Source organism: Cervus elaphus, chromosome 5, assembly GCF_910594005.1.
Source record: "Cervus elaphus chromosome 5, mCerEla1.1, whole genome shotgun sequence".
Classification (NCBI taxonomy): Eukaryota; Metazoa; Chordata; class Mammalia; order Artiodactyla; family Cervidae; genus Cervus; species Cervus elaphus.
Window position 1 is genome coordinate 122,087,257 of NC_057819.1, and position 16,987 is coordinate 122,104,243.

At 46.2% G+C, this 16,987-nt stretch overlaps 1 protein-coding gene across 1 annotated transcript in view; it reads right to left on the reverse strand.

Moving 5' to 3' along the window:
- Positions 1 to 16,987, reverse strand: part of FOXK2 (forkhead box K2) — a 50,850-nt gene that overhangs the window by 11,955 nt on the left and 21,908 nt on the right. Inside the window, exons 2-8 of the mRNA XM_043905111.1 lie at positions 14,572 to 14,766; positions 11,829 to 11,976; positions 9,197 to 9,343; positions 4,193 to 4,386; positions 3,249 to 3,424; positions 1,873 to 2,169; positions 1,451 to 1,660 (exon numbers count right to left, since the gene is read on the reverse strand). Coding sequence (XP_043761046.1) covers positions 1,451 to 1,660; positions 1,873 to 2,169; positions 3,249 to 3,424; positions 4,193 to 4,386; positions 9,197 to 9,343; positions 11,829 to 11,976; positions 14,572 to 14,766 — 1,367 coding nt within the window. The remainder of the gene's footprint in view (positions 1 to 1,450; positions 1,661 to 1,872; positions 2,170 to 3,248; positions 3,425 to 4,192; positions 4,387 to 9,196; positions 9,344 to 11,828; positions 11,977 to 14,571; positions 14,767 to 16,987) is intronic.

A 16,987-nucleotide genomic window follows, 5' to 3' on the forward strand; every position in this document is an offset into this window, starting at 1 on the left:
TTTAAACTCCTTAGATAGGTAGACATAAAAGGTTCCTGACATGCACAGTGCTTCTTAGAAGGTCTGGAACACGTGAGAAGTGTACATTCTTGAGCCCCAGGCCAGACCTGCTCAATTATTTATGGACTCTGGGACAGAGCCCTTGAGTGATTCTAAGTCACATGATTCACATGATATCTGGGAATCACTGGCCCACACCATGTCTTCATGACTTAAGACAGACAGGAACAGCTCAGACCAGAAATGGACCATCCAGCTCAACACCATCTGCTTCCAGCCACGCCAAGGATCACCAGGTTTGCCACATCTGGACCACTTGTGACAACGAAGTCACTCATAGAGAAAAGAAATGAGGCCTGACTAATTCTTACTTAGGAGACACATGGCTTGAGGAAAAAAGCATTTTAAATGGGCAACTGGTTGCAAATTTCCCAATTTATCCACAGGTGGCATGTTACCTATTATTTAAAAACAAAAAACTCTCTGGTTAATCTTCCCTAGAAAACATTACAGATCTTGTCCCTCTATTAAATTCGGGGAGGAGTGGGGGAAAGTGGAATCACACAAGGTGTCCCAGGTCTCCACCCCTTAATAGCTCAGTAAGGATTCAGAAGTCAACACAATCAAGCCTTCTGTTCCCCAACCTCTTTCAAAGAAACTATCTCTGGGCACAGAGAGCTAGTTTGAGCCAAAAGCTTCTGATTCTACTGCTTGAGGTCCTGCAGCTGAATCACAACAGCCCACACTGTGGACAGCATGCATTTCACATACCTGAGTGAAAACCCACAGCTAAGAAGTCTGAACACAAGCTCCAAGGACCCAAAAATCTTGAGTTGACTCAATAGCCTGCCGGACTCCTACTCTTCACACTGCTCCGTGGAAATGGATGGAAGGAGGGTCTCTGTTTTCTGATTTAAAAGCCAAGCTCCCTTAGGCTCATCTATGTCAGAACATCCATGGGGAGCCATGTCAACAGGCTCCCGAGGGCCTTCAGAGCAAAGAGCACAGCAGACCATCTTCCACCATCAGATACTCTCAAGCAGCCCCCTGCCCCAGGGGAGGGCACTGCCTCTGGACAGATCAGCTGGGACAGCCCCCAGGGGACATTACAGAAGTCAGGTTCCACCATCCAGCTGCCAGGCTGTTTCTAGGCCACACCTAGATGTCTGCAAAAGGTGGGAGTATTTTCATCTCTCAAGGTACTTAGAAATGCTTTCCTCTTCAGATAGCTCCTCCAATGGGAATTACATGGGAGCCAATTCCCACAGCTACTTCCCAGCTACTTCCTATTCTGTTTTCAATAGTTTAGAAATGCAAACATTTCTTCAGAAAAAATAAAAATGAGAATTGTAATAGAACAAAAACCTTGAACACCATGCTTCATAAAAGGAAAGTAGAGGACCTTCACTCATGTTATCAGCACCCAGTTACCCATGGAGACAGTGCTTACCATTGTTCACCTGGCCGTGGACAGCGGCGGGGATTGGCACCACGTGAGTCCCATTTTGTGTTACAGTTTTTATTGGAAGCTGGTGCTGACCTAGAGGTGCCTGCTGCACTATGGTGACCGTCTGGACAGGGGTGGTCTGTGACGTCTGAATGATCCGGCCAGCAGCACCTAATGTGGCATGGCTAATCGCAGGAATAGGTTCTACTTTCACTAAATTCAAAGAAGAGAAAAAAATGACACCAACTAACATTACTGGGTAGCTTACAGAACTCTCACTAATTTAAAGTAAAACAAACCATGTGGCAAACAGCCCTGCTCCAGCACAATGTTACATAACATGTTAGCAAAGGGTCAGGTGAACAAGGCTGGAAGGTTTTTAAAAGCTTGAAAAACTGCCCAAAGTGACTGCTTCTGCTGCTTACCTTTTACTTCTCTGTGGTCTCCATTCTCTTGTGGCTCCGCCTTCGGGGGGGCCAGCACAGCTGCCTGAGTGACCACGGCCTGCCCTGCGACGGTGTATGTGTTTGCTGGGGCCAGTCCAGCCACGCTGGTGACGGACACCGCTGGGATCTGGTGGACGACATGAACCGTCTGCACCACGGGCTGCTGAGAAGTCGAGGTGGTCACAGGGGCGGTGACAGTGTAGGTGACAGGCTTGATCGTCGGTGGCAGTGGTCGCTGCACGGCGATTAAGACGGGTTGACTAGACAGAGGTGAGCCTGCCGAGGACGGGAGCAGAGGTGAGGCTCAGGTATCTCAAACCAACTAACTGACCCCTCAGTTGCAACCTACAGGCTGATTTAAGAAAATAGGAGGTGGCCCCTTTCATCTGGTAATAATGAAGTTGTTCACAATGAAAGAAATGACATATTTAATGCGGACAGTTAATGTATATCTAACTGCTAAAAATGCAATCTCTGCTTTGTTCAGATTTTTTTTTTTGGCCACACCTTATGGCATGAGGGATCTTAAGCTCTCCAATCAGTGATCAAACCCATGCTCCCTGCAGTGGAAGTGTGGAATCTTAACCCCTGGACCGCCACGGATGTTCCTGTTCAGATTTCTTACAACACCTCTTCCCACAGTTCTCTCCTCATGATAGAGAAAACATCAACACAGAATATGGGAAGGAGCTGCCCAATGAGGCCTGAAGGAGGGGGCCATGCTCCCTGGTATTGAAGTCTCCATCTTATGACAGGTGTGGAGAAGCAGGAAGCATGGAGACAGAGCTGTCTGCCAGCCTCTGCTCTTTCTGGTTTGGACATTTGGGCTTCAGCAACAGGAACTACAGATGGGGGCTGGCAAGGGTTATTGTCAGCATGGCCAGGAACTCTAAAATATCAAAATGCACATTTTGCCAACCAAGTAGGAACCATAACAGAATTACTTTGGACACATTTTCACACTACTTTTTAAAAAAAAATTTCCCAGGGCACACATTTTTATTCCACATTACGACTTTGTATGTACACTAGGAAATATTCACCTATCTACTAAATAGACATTTATTTCCTGACAGTGTCTACTTTGTCTAATTTATGTTCTTTTTGAGGGAATTCTTTTTCATAGACTTATGAATGATGACGCAATTGAGAGACAGGTTAATTCTAAAATTTTTCAGGCACCTACACGTAAGAGTCATAAAAGAATGTTAACTGATTAGAAAAAAAAATAGAACACAGTACAGTTAGCTTTTCAGAACCTATCAGGCACAAGGTTCAAAGGCTCCAAGGCCTCTGGCTCACACGTTCATCTGACCCATCCCTCTCCCACCACACCTGCCCTCTGCACATCTTACCTGGTGCACTCTGGGCAAACCGCGCCTCCTGGATGACAGCAAGTTTGGGCTGTGGGGCACCAGGCTCAGGCTCCAGAGGGGCTGGTGAACCTTCCCGGGACAGGCTCTCAGGGGTCTGGGCACCACTGGAGTGAGCAGACAGCACTCCAGCATGATTGGGAGAGGCTGGAGCACTTCTGTATGACCAAAAAAAAAACAGTGGATTTTTACGATAAAGCATTCATAAAGCTGCCCTGTTGTTTTTAGTAAGCGTATATTGCAAAAAGGGGTGTCATTTGTCTTCTGCCAACCGACTAAAGTTCTTAAGTCTTACTTTCTGTGTGACGCCTGTGACCCGAGACAGACACTCAAAAAGGCTGGCACGGCTGGAACAGAGCCACCGTGTGTAGGACGCTGCTGCTCCACACCCAGCATGGGCCACACAGTGTGGGGCGGGACTGGCTGCCTCCCTAAGCAGCTCCCTCCCACAGCCAGGCAGCAGGAGCCGGCAGCCTGCAAGTGGAGCTGGCTGGGTCTCAAGACTTACATTATGGTCATGTCTTTTTTCATTTAAAAACGCAGAGTAACTATTAATGAAGCTAAAAATGAAACAGCAAAGATGTAGCTTTCAAGAGCTTCTCACATGCCAAGGAAAAGGAAGAAACTATCAACATGGCATCGTCATACTGCCGACTCATCATACTGACAATATGCATTCAATGAAGCAACAATGCTACATAGGAATACAATTTAAATAAAACTTAATAATCTGAATTGTTTTAGCACTAGAAACAAAAATACATGAGAGGTATCCAACACTTCTTTTTTTCCCAAATCCCCAGCCCAACATTTAATCATAATGCATTTGGTAATTCCTTCATTTTCAAAAGGAAAATTTACCAATACATCAAAGGTAAATTCACTGACCATTAAGTGAGGTCTTTTTGTTTGTCTTTTTTCCTTACCTAGACGAGAGCGGTCCCAGAGGGGTTCTAAAGCAAGGCACGCCCCTAGGCCGTCTTTTCCTAAAAGCCTGCTCTATTAATTTGCTTTCAGAGGCAGGATCTATCCTCCAGAATGAGCCTTTGCCTGGTTCTTCCTGGGAACGTGGTACTTTGATGAAATAACGATTCAGAGAGAGATTGTGGCGAATTGAATTCTATGAAACATAAAAAAATACGTAGAATTCATATATTTCTTTGCTGAGAAATAAAAATGTGCCCCAGTTTTAGTGCCCTGAAAAGGCCCTGTAGCTCTGTGCTGGAAGAAACCGGCCCTCCCCAAAGTGCAGGAGGAACTGCGGGGCATGACCACTCAGAGGCTGCCAGGTGGCTTCTACAGAGGAACGGACAAGGACATGGGGCACTGTGAACGGCACGGCAGGGTGGGCACCGGGAGGCAAGGAAGGGAACTGGGGCATGGAGAAGGGGTGAGAAATCTATACCACACGAAAAGAGGTTACTTCCAATGGGAAAAGCATCAACTTCTACCTTTTTACCAGGTAGGAAATCAAGGGCTATCACTGTGACCTCTCTCCTTTTGGAAACGAACAGTGTTGAGAACAGCTACCCCTTTAAAATATTTTTTTATCAGTATAAAATTAATTTATAGAATCCATCAGAGCTTTTAAAATGAATTAATCCGCTATAAGATATTTGGCAAACCAGCAAAGGAGAAAAAAAATAAGCCAAAGTTTGAGAAATATTATTGACACCATCTTCCAGTCAAAGAACTTCCATATATTTGATCCTCAAAATAATCTTGTGAAGCACATGGAGAAACTTTCTCAATTCCTAAGTCCATTCTTCTTTCTATTACAAAAACTCAGCTCACAGTTTATGCATGACTTGAGGAGACCTCCCTGCTGCACCCAAATTGGAGACCTCCAAAAGCTCAGGAAAAGCTGGATGGAAGTCATGCATTCAGATCATTTTGCGCACTTACAGTAGTGTTTAAATTAAAAATAAATTATTATAATTTCAATTCAAACTAAAATTCTGGGTTATCAAAAAATTATTTCTAAGTTCTCCAATTAACTTTCTAATAGAACTGCCAGCCATAACCTGAAATTCTGAATTGCCAGAGGTGGTTCAGAAATCCAAATAAGTCAATTACTACTTTGCAACCAATCTAAGGGACTATTCAAGAACCACACCAGTCACAGGCCACAGCAAACCACCAATGCCTATGGACATCAGTCATCTCATTGGCAAGATGAAGGGACAGGTTAGGCTGTGTTTGATTTGTGAGACTGTTTATAAGGAGATGTATTATATTAGATTTAGAATATTTCCATAACCAAAGATACTTGCTATGATATTTTATCACAGGGTCTGGCTGATAATCAGCCAAGACCTACCAACCAATCCCTCCAGAAAATCGAATCTTATTATTGGTGTCCCCATCAAGACAGAGAAGGCGATCCTCTATCTGCACTCAGACACTTTCGAGTATGGAGTAGAAGGCAGATCCTAAGAAAAAAGTCTGAGAAAAGCCAGCCCAGAAAATGACAGTGGAGGACACTCGCACTGTGAACTGGCTTTGAGGGTCCAGAGTTCTGGACTGCACCACAGGGAGCCGGCACTCAGACAGGAGCTCAGAAGTGACTGCCTAGCCGCAGTGCTGGGCGACACATGACAAGGGCGGTGCTGATCTCCACGTGAAGGCTGGAACTGCACTGACTGGGGTGAAGTAGGTTCACGTTCATGTTGTTAGGAGGAGAAAGGGAGGTTAGCACAGTGGGAATCTGAAGGCAGGAAATGCTACTTCAGGGGACTGGGGCGCTAGGGCTTCTACTCACTGACAAAGGTCAGGACCAGGGTCAGCAACACGGCGGCTGTTACCCCCCACACCACCACAAGCTGTATGGTCAGTTCTTAGGTCAAGGAGTTGTTATTTTCTGTTCTGAACCCAGTCTGCACCATCAAAAGAGGGCGTATATTCTCCTCCACTCTGACAACAATCACACAGACAAATGAGCCCAATTAATGGTCACCTGTGATTCTCCAGCCAACAAGACTCTAGAAAATATGAAGAGGTATTAAGAAATATTTGACGCATATACAGAAATTGTATTTCTAAGGTAATTAAAGGCCTTCGTAATTTGATCAAACCAAGCTACACACATTAAAACCACACTAATTCGATTCCAGTGACTCAGATTATTATGAAGTATTCAGAGAAAAGGTGGGTTATTATTTAAAACTAAATGTGAAGGAAAGGGTCTGCAATACTTTGCACATTCTCTTTTCTCCAAATTCTCCCCAGTAGAGACTGCTTCCCAGAACCCAGCTGAGGAAGGGGAAAGGCGGAGAGCTGGTCACTTGTGCCTGCTTTACTGCCCTCCCTGAGCGCTTCTAGCCTTCCTGCCCAGAATGCAGTTTGTGTCTGTTAGCCCCACTCAGCACTGAGCACTTGCCAGTGTGCATTCTGCGTAGTAAGAACTTGTAAAGAAATTTACGGGAAGAACTTTCTAAAGGAGAGTCCAATGTGTAGGATGCAGGTGAGCACAAGTCACTCCCTCTACTCTCAGAAACCAGCTCCGATCCTTTGAGGGGCTCTACTGTCAAATTTGCTCCAGATTAATTGAAAAACTTTGCCATAGGTAGACTGCAAAATACATAAAGTAAGGAGCTATGGACTTCCACTAAGTGCTCAGAATTGGTATAGTGGGAAGAGTCCACACACGTCATCTTAGAAACTGAGGTGGAGGGAGGGATTGAAGCTCCAAGAAGCACCGCACGGCCGCCTCCTCGGACCCCTGGGGCGCGGCAGGATGCAGTCTGCAAACCCCAACTTGAAAAATGCGCTGTTTTGGTTGACAGTTGGGTGGTTTTTTTCCTTAAATGAAAAAGGATCTGGGTCTTTTATGAAACAAGGTTGCAAAACTCCTTTTGCTTTCAGCCAGGAGAGAGGGAACAGGAATGAACCTTCCATGTAGAGACTCCAAGTGCAGTCCCTCAGGATGGGCAGCTCAGAGAGTCCAACGACACAGAAAAGGACACAAGAAGCAGGCCTGCTGGGGAGAGCAAGGACTGCTGAGGACAGAAATCTGAGTGCACGTCCATAAACTAAAGAAGGCTGGAGCAGGAAAAGTCATTTCCCGCTAAAATAACTGGAGCAGGTGCTCAATGTCTCAGGAGCAGCCTTTCATAGGCAAGAGGCACAGTCATCCTTATAAACCTTTATCTGGACAGAAAAGAAGATGTTTCAATAAAAAGTGTTAATGACAGTTTGTAACTCTCAGTTCTAAGCAGGCAGTGAAGTCAATTTAGGAGCCAGCAGCAATCTGTGCTTAGGGGTCACCTCAGTGGGCCTCACCTCTCTGTGATCACAGCCCCTCCTGACCTGACTCACTCCCCAGGAGACTAAGGCCAGGAAGAGGTTGCCCTTCAGCCTTTAACAAGAAAACCTTGTGATGCACAGTGTCAGTTCTCGCATAAATGGATGCTACAAAGCACAGGAAATACAACCAGAAGGGAAATACAATGTTGAAAGTCTGGCCAGGTTTTTCAGAAATACTCCCATTACAGTCCAGCTCACTGGCATTTCAAATTATCAAAATTCTACACACAGTGAGCTGCGAGGAACTCTACTGAGCTCCTGGACAGGACACTATGAGAGACCTCACCTGCCGTGCACAGGAAGCTGTGTTCCATGGACACGGACTGTTGTCTGCCTCTGCTTTGTTTGACATTTTCTTAGAAGCACAACCTCACTGTTACAGATTCTGTACATCATCTTAAGGGACCTGCCAGGTAGCTGAATACGGAAGTGTTTTTCCCAAGCCAGCACTTCCTTCATGGCCAACTAGGAAATGCCACCCGGCTGTGAACAAGAAGGCGGGCAGGGCACAGATGCTCCAGCCCAGGAGTAGGCTGGGTCTCATTTTGTACCTGTAGCCTTTACAGACTAAAGACCCTTTACAAAGGAAGTAGTCAGGATTTTTATCATAACATGTTCATACATCTGCAGATGGAAGAAAAAAGTCTTCACCCTCCATTAAACAGAAAATGGCTTACCCCCCCACCCCCTGACTGTATTACTTGATTGTGGTTATGGTTCAACAAATGTACTTGTCAAAGAATCATGTACTCATTAAGACTCAAAGGAATTCTATGGCCATTCCTGATTACCTAATGAATTCAAAATTTGTAAATGTATATTTCTTCTCTCTTTTGATATGCTTTTACCGTTCCACACTTCAAACTTACCCTTTCTCATACTGTCTGAATTAGTGAGGTTCTACTAACTGCCTAGTAAATGTCTACACACACCCACACCCACACACGCACAAGGAGGAAAAACATATACAATGCAGAGGTTGAAAAACTAAATTAAAAAGCTAAACAATGGAAATACTATGTACCGATTTCCAAATGTCCTCTGAGGAGACCCAGATTCACAGACAGCCTAAAAATAGGCTGTAAGTACAAGTCAACAAGTAGGTAGGCTCCCCAGTTGAGTAGCACTGTGTTCATGTTTTGTATACTGGACACCTAGAGGAGGCATCTTTTGAAGAAAGGGTTCCTCAGTAACAGTTTGAAAACCATCTCTGTGCAAACTTCAAAAAGCTATGTATGTCATCAGAAGTCAATGAGGAAGACAGAAGAACTCCAAAGTAAAGGATGGGCAGGATTTTTAACTCTCCCTCCTTCACTGGTCGAAGAGAAACATCTCAAACGACCCATGTCTCTCCCATCCATGAAGACCATGACAGTAAGAAACAGGGCTGAGGTTTCTTCCAGAACCACTATTCCTTCTACTATGAGCTAATAAGGAGGTTAGAAAAAGCGTGGCAGCAGCAGGCCTCTGACACTCCTCCTCCCTCAGCACAAGAGACCCTCATTCATCTCATGTTACCTATGCCCCAGCTACATACACAGCCACTCCATGCCCCTCTCAGTTGTCAACCAGCACCTTCAGGACATGTAATAGAAACATTTAATAACAAACGGAAAAGGATTTACCTGCCAGCCCTTGTCTGCAGTCCTGTAGTAGGGATAGTTTTTTGTGATGTGCGTATAAATTCCATTTAGGGTGAGTTGTTTATCAGGAGCCATTGTAATCGCTTGTACGATTAATTGTGCATAGGAATAAGGTGGCTTTGAGTCATCCTGTATTAAAGTTAAAAAAAAAAGAGTATTGAAGTAAACAAAATTTTTACTAAACTTACCGAAGTTCAGGATTCTTGACATTTTTAAGCATTTCTACCATAATACTTGTCTTCCTTCCTATAAAAGTAATGTATGATGGGGAGAATTCCCTGGCTGTCCAGTGGCTAGGACTCTGTATTGTCACTGCCCAGGGACTGAGTTTGGCTGTGTGTGGGGGGTTGGGGGGAGGGGGTGGATATAATATGATGGGAAAGCACTTGGAAAATTTGGAGGAAACAAATGAAGACATATAGAACAGTATAAAAAAGAACATTAAAACCACATAAGGAAAAAGTCCAAAGGGCAAAAACAAAAAGAACAAGAAAATGAGAAAAACTCAGTAGAATTTCTGGACCTCAGTAGAGTGCAGAGCACACATGCTGATCCATACCAGTGGTGGCAAGGGGTGGGGTGAGCTGGCATATCTCCCAGGCCCTGGTGGGGGTTCTCATGCACACAAGGAGACGGGGCAAGAACGCTGAACACCAAAGCAGGAGAGTGATGTCCACTCAGAACCTCCAAGAGTCCACAAGGAGCTCCTCTTGTAAGAAAACCCAAGCAAACGAGAGTACCAGGAGCCAGACTCGGGGTTCCCACACCAGGGTCCAAGGCATTCAGGCAGGCACTGCTCAGGTGTGGAGGGCTGCCATGCATAGTGCAGGATGCTGGCACTCCTGGTCCCAGCGTACCCAAACACACCGGGGCTCTGCCACTGAGATGACTCCGAACCGCATACACATGCACAAGCCCACTGGGAAGAGGGTGCACCTCTCTCCAGCTGTGAACTACACTTATCAACAAAACATAACGTTGAATGCTAACAGTAAACTGCAAAACAATACATTCAAGACGATACTCCTTATATGAGGTTAAGAAATGAACAATTTAGATATTGTTTAGAGATAAACACAATAAAGGCAGACACAGGCAGAGGACTGTGGCATGGGCAAAGAAGGTAGGTAAAAAGCCAAAGGGAACACAGGCTTCACTGGCACAAGCTAAGCTTAGTCCTTATAGCTGGCTGGAGCATGTTCTCTGCACAGAGAGACTGAATCACCCAGCACCTCACTTTCAAACAGCTGACATTTCCTGAGCACTTGGGTTAGGCACTGCCCTATGTGACCACTGAATGAGCTCACCCTGAGTTATAGGACAGGGATGGTGGAGCAACAAAGCTGGAGTCCTACCAGGGAAAAGCATAAAGCCTTCCTCACTGTGCTTATGCTGCTGTGTGGATTTCTTTTTTTTATCTTTCTTCTATACATTTCCATTTAAAAAAAAAAAAAACCGTAATAGACAGGAAAGCCCACAATATATTCGTATAAGCCAAAGACAAATTTCTATAAAATGACCAACAGTACAACCAATGCTAGGTCAAGAGAGAACACAGCCTACATCCCAGAAGCTTCCTCATGCCCTGCCCCCCCACCCACTTTCAACCTCCCAGAAAGGCCACTTTTCCTGACATTCTGTACTAATCAGAATCAGAATCCAGCTGTGACTTAAGTTTTACCATCTAAGAATGCATCTGAAAACAATACAATTTAGTTTTGCCTGATTTTAAACCAGGAAATGGACAAGAATGGAATCCTACAGAGAGTGCCCCTGTGTCTGCGCCTGCCCAGCACCCTGGGCAAGAGGCTCCTGGCTGCCGTAGATGGTGCACAGCCACGACCTGTCCATTCCCAGGGTGTCACGTGTCCTACTACATGAATATACCACATTTTATATAAATGCATACTTAAAGTAACACTATGTCTGGTTTTATTCTCTTTTTTCACTTAGCGTTCTATCAAGAGCACTTTCATATCAGTATCTGTATCATGCAAGATCCCCTTACTTAATTAACCTTCCTTCTTTTAGGGGCACTTACATTGTTTTCAATTTTCTGTTTTGTTTGAACTTTAGTTTGAGATTTTTGTCCATTTCCCTTAAATGAAGTCCTAGAAGGGGCATTACTGGGTCAAAGAATAGAAACAGGCAGGGTCCTACTATAGGTCATCCAATAATTATCATCCAAAAGGGACTGATGTGTCCTCCCTCCCCAAGGTGTGTGTTTGTGTGCATATGTGTGTACATGTACATATGTGTGCACATGTTCAGACATGCACATGTGCAACCTTCAGCATTTGGGACAGCAATACTGAACTCCAAGAACAGTCTCCTAGGACACCAGGCACTTGACCCCATGAGGACCAAGGGTTCAAGCTCTTAGCATCTGGGCCCACAGCTGCCACCGAGAAGCGCCCAGGGCTGAATGATCAAAAGAATCCACCTCTGAGAGCCCAGCACCGAGAACATGCTCAGCAATCATCCCGCATCCACATAGACGGGCACTTCTCAAAAGGCCCTGGAGGAGGGAGGGTGTTCCTTGACATGCAGGTGAAGATAGCTGCTACCCAACAGGCCCTGGGTTCTGTTTCAAAGCTATAAAACATTTATTTACCTTTGGGCTGTCTCCACCCGAAGCTTCCTTCTCGTTTTCTGGCTGTGAGTTGTCGGCCATTAAATTGAGGTCAGATGGTATCACACGGCCCATTTTGTACCCTGAAGACCCTGCTCCCCGGGGGCTAGAAGGACAGGAGTTCGCAGCACTGTGGACGAGAAAAGGTTGTTCCTATCAGTCTATTATAGAACATACCTCATACTGTATTTCAGTAATTTGCTCTTATTTCAAGGAAAACAAATTTTAAAAGTAAGAGAACTTTAGCGTATTCACTGGAAAAATGGACTCATTAATCTTTGTGAAATTTAAGATCACTCCAAGGAATCAGGTATTTGCTTCCACACGTATCGCCTTAGGAACTTACCAAGGACACAGAGCCATACATGACGGCTCTTGAGCTCAGCCTGGAAGAGGAGCAAAGAGCACCACTCTGCTCGTCCCCCTCCACCAAGGAGTTGAGGACAGGCAGCAACGAAGGACAATGGCTTCCAAGCTATACCAGAAAGGTCAAGGGAAATTTGGAGAGAAGGGAACAGCAGCCAGGCTGAAGACAGGACACACAGAGGGAAGGAGGCGGTAGAAACAGATACACATGCAGGTAGGCTGTGAGGGGCTCACAGGAAACACACAGAAATCAGAAACAGAAACCCACTTTTAAATATGCACTTTTTTTTCCCATGAGGTAGGGCTGGTCCATGACACTGAGAATGTTTTGATTTTTGATCTTTGCTGATTAGAAGACACTTTATTTGTAAATTCACCAAGTTACGTATTTAATTTATGCTCCCCTTTCTGTACAGTATTATACTTTACAGAACAGCAAAAGCTACTGAAATGGAAAGATGCCAAGAAAAGATTGCTTTAAAAATCCAGTAAGTTATAGAACAGTATATATGGTTAGATCCCATTTGTATTTTGGATAAAAAATAAGTATTGAAAACATTTAAAAAGTTTCTGGAAAAAATACTTAAGAAACAGTAGTTACCTCTGAAAACTGAACTAGAAAGGAACGGGCCAGAAGGTGGAGCAACACTCTATTACCTGGTACCCTCTGAAGCACCACTGGACTCTCTACCAAGAAAAGGCACCATCAGTATATGCACTCACCCTCGAAACAAGAGTTTACTGCGTGCCAGGAACAACTCAAAGCACGGGAGAGAGAGGGACAAGACAGACCCCAGAACCACAGGCATGAGCTCTCGCTCTGACTTTAAAACCAGCTAACGATTCAGAAGGCCCGACGCGGGGCAGGTGGCTGGGTGGTGGTGGGTTCCCCCACGAGTCATCTCAGCAGCAGAGACACTGTGCTGCTCAACAATGGTGCAGGGCCGTGGGGTGAAGATGAGCAAGGAATACAGGATGAAGACATGCCAGGAGGTGAGGAGAGGTTGGGTCAGGAGCACCCGGTTCCTTGAGCACCCACGGGCAATGCGTCAGTGGCTTGACCCCCAAGTACTGTTCCCACTGGGGGGCGCTATCCCATGTGGGTAAACAGGGGCGTTCTCCTCTTCCTCTGTGAATTCTGCACACTTTTCATGCAGTGCTGAAGAAAAATCTGGCCATGCAGCTGCTGATTTTTGCCTACTCACTGCCACACTTACTACCTGATCCATCTAGTCACACAGAGACAAATTCAACCAAGTGGGTGAGACAGAGGCAGCTTCTTCGGCAGAGTGGCCATGGCAGGGGGCAGAGAAGGGGCCCGACCAATAGCAGCTGCACTCACACGGAGCCGACCAGCCAGTCTACCTGACACTCCCTCCAGAGGCCTTTCCAGAGGGATACCTTTCTGTCCATGCTGGTTTTTAAGATAAGAAACAGAAGTGTCTGACTGAAAGCTATAAGCCAGAGCTGCAGTATTCCCCCTGTGCCCTCCTCACTCAGCTACATGTGGGGTCAGCCACAGTGGACAAGGCAAACAATGTCTTCTCTGCCTCCCAGCCAGGCCCTGTGGACAGCAGGAGCTAGGCTTGCAAGAGAAGCAAGTGTGTTCATCTGCACCTAAGTCTAACACTACTCACACTAAAGAAGATGTCTGCATACATACTCCACTCTTCTGACTGAACAAAAGAGGACTGACCATCTGAGCCTTACCTCAGGGTCTCATCTGCAGGTCCTGGGCGATTCCTGACCTGACCCTCAGCTGCTGCCCCTGAAAGCTCAGCACAACCGTAACCATCTTGCACTGGATTCCGTGGTGAAGAGCAGGCCCTGAAGGCACCATTCTCTACTTCCTGACACTCTTGGGACATCAGGACAGACACAAGTTTGTCACCTTACTGAGGTCAAACTCAGAAATCCAAACTGTAAGTGATCAGAATTCACATTAAGTTGTAACAAACCAAGATACTCTTGATATCAAACCAAAATGCAACTGAAAACATGACTCACACTTTAGACCAATACCACAAATCATCTATGCCTAAACTTACTCAAATAAAAGAATCCACAAGTGAAAACCAGGAACATTTGGGAACTGTGTTTCACATGCAAGAAAGCGAGAGCAAACAGTGTTCAGAAACTGAACAACATTTTAAGTGTCCTCAACATCTCTCTCTCCATGCAGCTCAGTACCTGGGAAGGAAGGCATCATCACTATGCACTGCTGCCCACTACTGTGATGCACAATGGCTTCTGAATGTCCCAAAGAAAGAGGCAAGGACTGAAACTTGGACAGTGTTGTGTCCACACGTACACCCTGACGCTACGGTGACTCCCATGCCCTATGGGAGCTGCTGTATACCTGATGGTTCCTGTGGGGGAGGGGAGGGGGCTGATGAGGTGGGCCATGGTGTCTGGAATGTTGATGGTCAGCGGCGAGATGTGAGCCTGCACAGGCTTCACCGGGGACTCGGGTGCCTCCTGTTTCTCCCTCTTCTCGCTGGACAGGGCAGTGAACGTGATCTTGATGTTTGTGCTCGGAAACCTGAACGTGCACCTAAAAAAGAAAAGCCAACTGTCAGCACCTGACTGCCGAGCGGCAGGACCCACAGCAGGGGACAGAGCCCACGTGTCCCCAGACATACTGGAGCCTTGACTTGTGTTGAAGAGTCAGCGAGAAGCCCACTTCAACCTCATCTCAAGTGTTACAAGTTGCTTAACGTGTGATACCACAAAGGAGATGTCGTCTCATGAGTTAAAAACACTAGTAAGCAAAAACCTCATTTAGATCAGCCCAACAGGGGAAAAAAATGGTAGAGCAGATTCAAAAAAGACTCAAATACCACTTAACCTGCACCAGGCAGGGTCTGAGACAGACTCAGGATTGGGAGACAAGCCCCAGGCTTGGAGTGGGGAAGGCCAGGCAGGAATGCTGCTAACCCACAGGGCATGGATGGCCTCATCACGAGGAGGAGCAGCCCCAGGTCCGCCTTTCACCTGCTGCCGACCTCCGAGGACATCTCCTGCCCAGCCCTTCTCTTAGGTTCCCACCCTGGTCTGTCTGCAGCCAGGAGCCAGGATGTTTCTAAAACAGCATGATCTGCATGTGGTGTTCAAAGACAGAAAAAAGCCAGCCTCTGACTCTCCTGCCCTCAGGCACAGCCCTGTCTCTCTTGAGGTCCTCCTCACATGAGGTCCCATGGGTGCTGCCCTTCCTCCACTTCAGTGCTCCAGGGACCCCACCCCACTCTGGGTCAGCCCCCACATCACAGCCTCTTATCTGTTCTTCCCCTTGTTCACTACCCAGGGGCCCCCTGCAACCCCTCAGTCACCTATCCAAGGGTTTCCTGATCGCCCTGCACCCTCCCCTTGCTGCCTTGTTCATTTCACTCTGGCCACATGACTCTATGTTACCCCATTTCTGCTTGTTGTCACCCAATAGGATACAAGCTCCACTGGAACAAAGTCCTTGCCTTCAGGGTTCCGCGCTATAATCCAGAGACCAGAAGAGACCCTGATAAATGCAGAGATGGGCCTCGGTACACACTTGTTGAATTAGTGAAAAAGTGTCCCATTTTATACATTAGAAATGTAATTAAAATAAGCAAACCACAGGAATAAATGAACAAATGGTAAGCCCACAATTGCCTCTTTGTTGCTAACATAAGATTAGAATAATCAACTCCAGGCCTAGAAAAGAAGGGCATTAAGACTCTCACTGGCCTTAACTTCTAACACAACATACATAATGATGATGAGAGTAAGGAAGTTTCCTCCCTTTCCTCCCCTATGTAGCTCCTGAGCCCCACCCTCAGGCGATGGTCCCTGTTCACCAAGAAGGCCAGGCTGTTAGAACAAGCATTTTTACCAGCACGAGGGCTTCCGATCCTACAGAGCAGTTACCTGGCTGTGCTTGTTCCCTCAGCCACAGAACAGATGACAGCATCTCCCTCCGCGAGTGCCATGAGGATTAAGTCAGATACTTCTCACATTCGAATGTTTATCAAAACAAAAAAACCAAACTACTTTCAGCCTCACTGTAAGATATCAATACTTGCTTTTCCTACAGTTGGACATTCACCATCCACTGTGCTGTTTGTTTCACTGTCGCCCAGGAGCTCACAGAGGCCCAGCCTGGACCAGAGGAGCAGCACATGCACCCGCCTGTCCTCCACATGCAGTGGAAGCAACACAGCCCTGTGCATAATTCCAACACAGGAATGTAAGAATGGGACTCCTTCTTCCCCAAGGGGCACCTGCATGTCTCTAGGGGTTTATTTCTGCTTTTCACAAATAGGACCACAAATAGGACCACACACTCCATGCTGGTCCTTGGCGTTTGTGTTCCCTCAGTGTCACCACCCATAGGGTCCGATGCACAGACGGACTGAGTGCTGCCTTCAGGGCAAGCACCATCACACGGAGGACTTCCTTCCTTTGTATCCTATTCTCAAAGTCCCCAGTTAAAGACAACAATCGTCTCCTCAGCATGGGCATCATCTGTAAACCTCAGGCTCCAAGGACACACAGGGCATCTAAAGTGACACAAAGCACCATCAGGCCACCTGCCGGCAACCTCTGACGAACAGCAAGTGAGAGTATCCTAGCCAGCAGGGGACGCCGCCATCAACCCCAACCCCACCTGACAGGTGAAAATGGCATTTCTGTTTACATATAAACATGAACTCTTTCTCATATGTGTGTAAGCCATGAATCACAATTAAAAGCTACCCAGGTAGTCTGGTAACTTTCTATTTTTTAATCTGGGTTCTGATTAC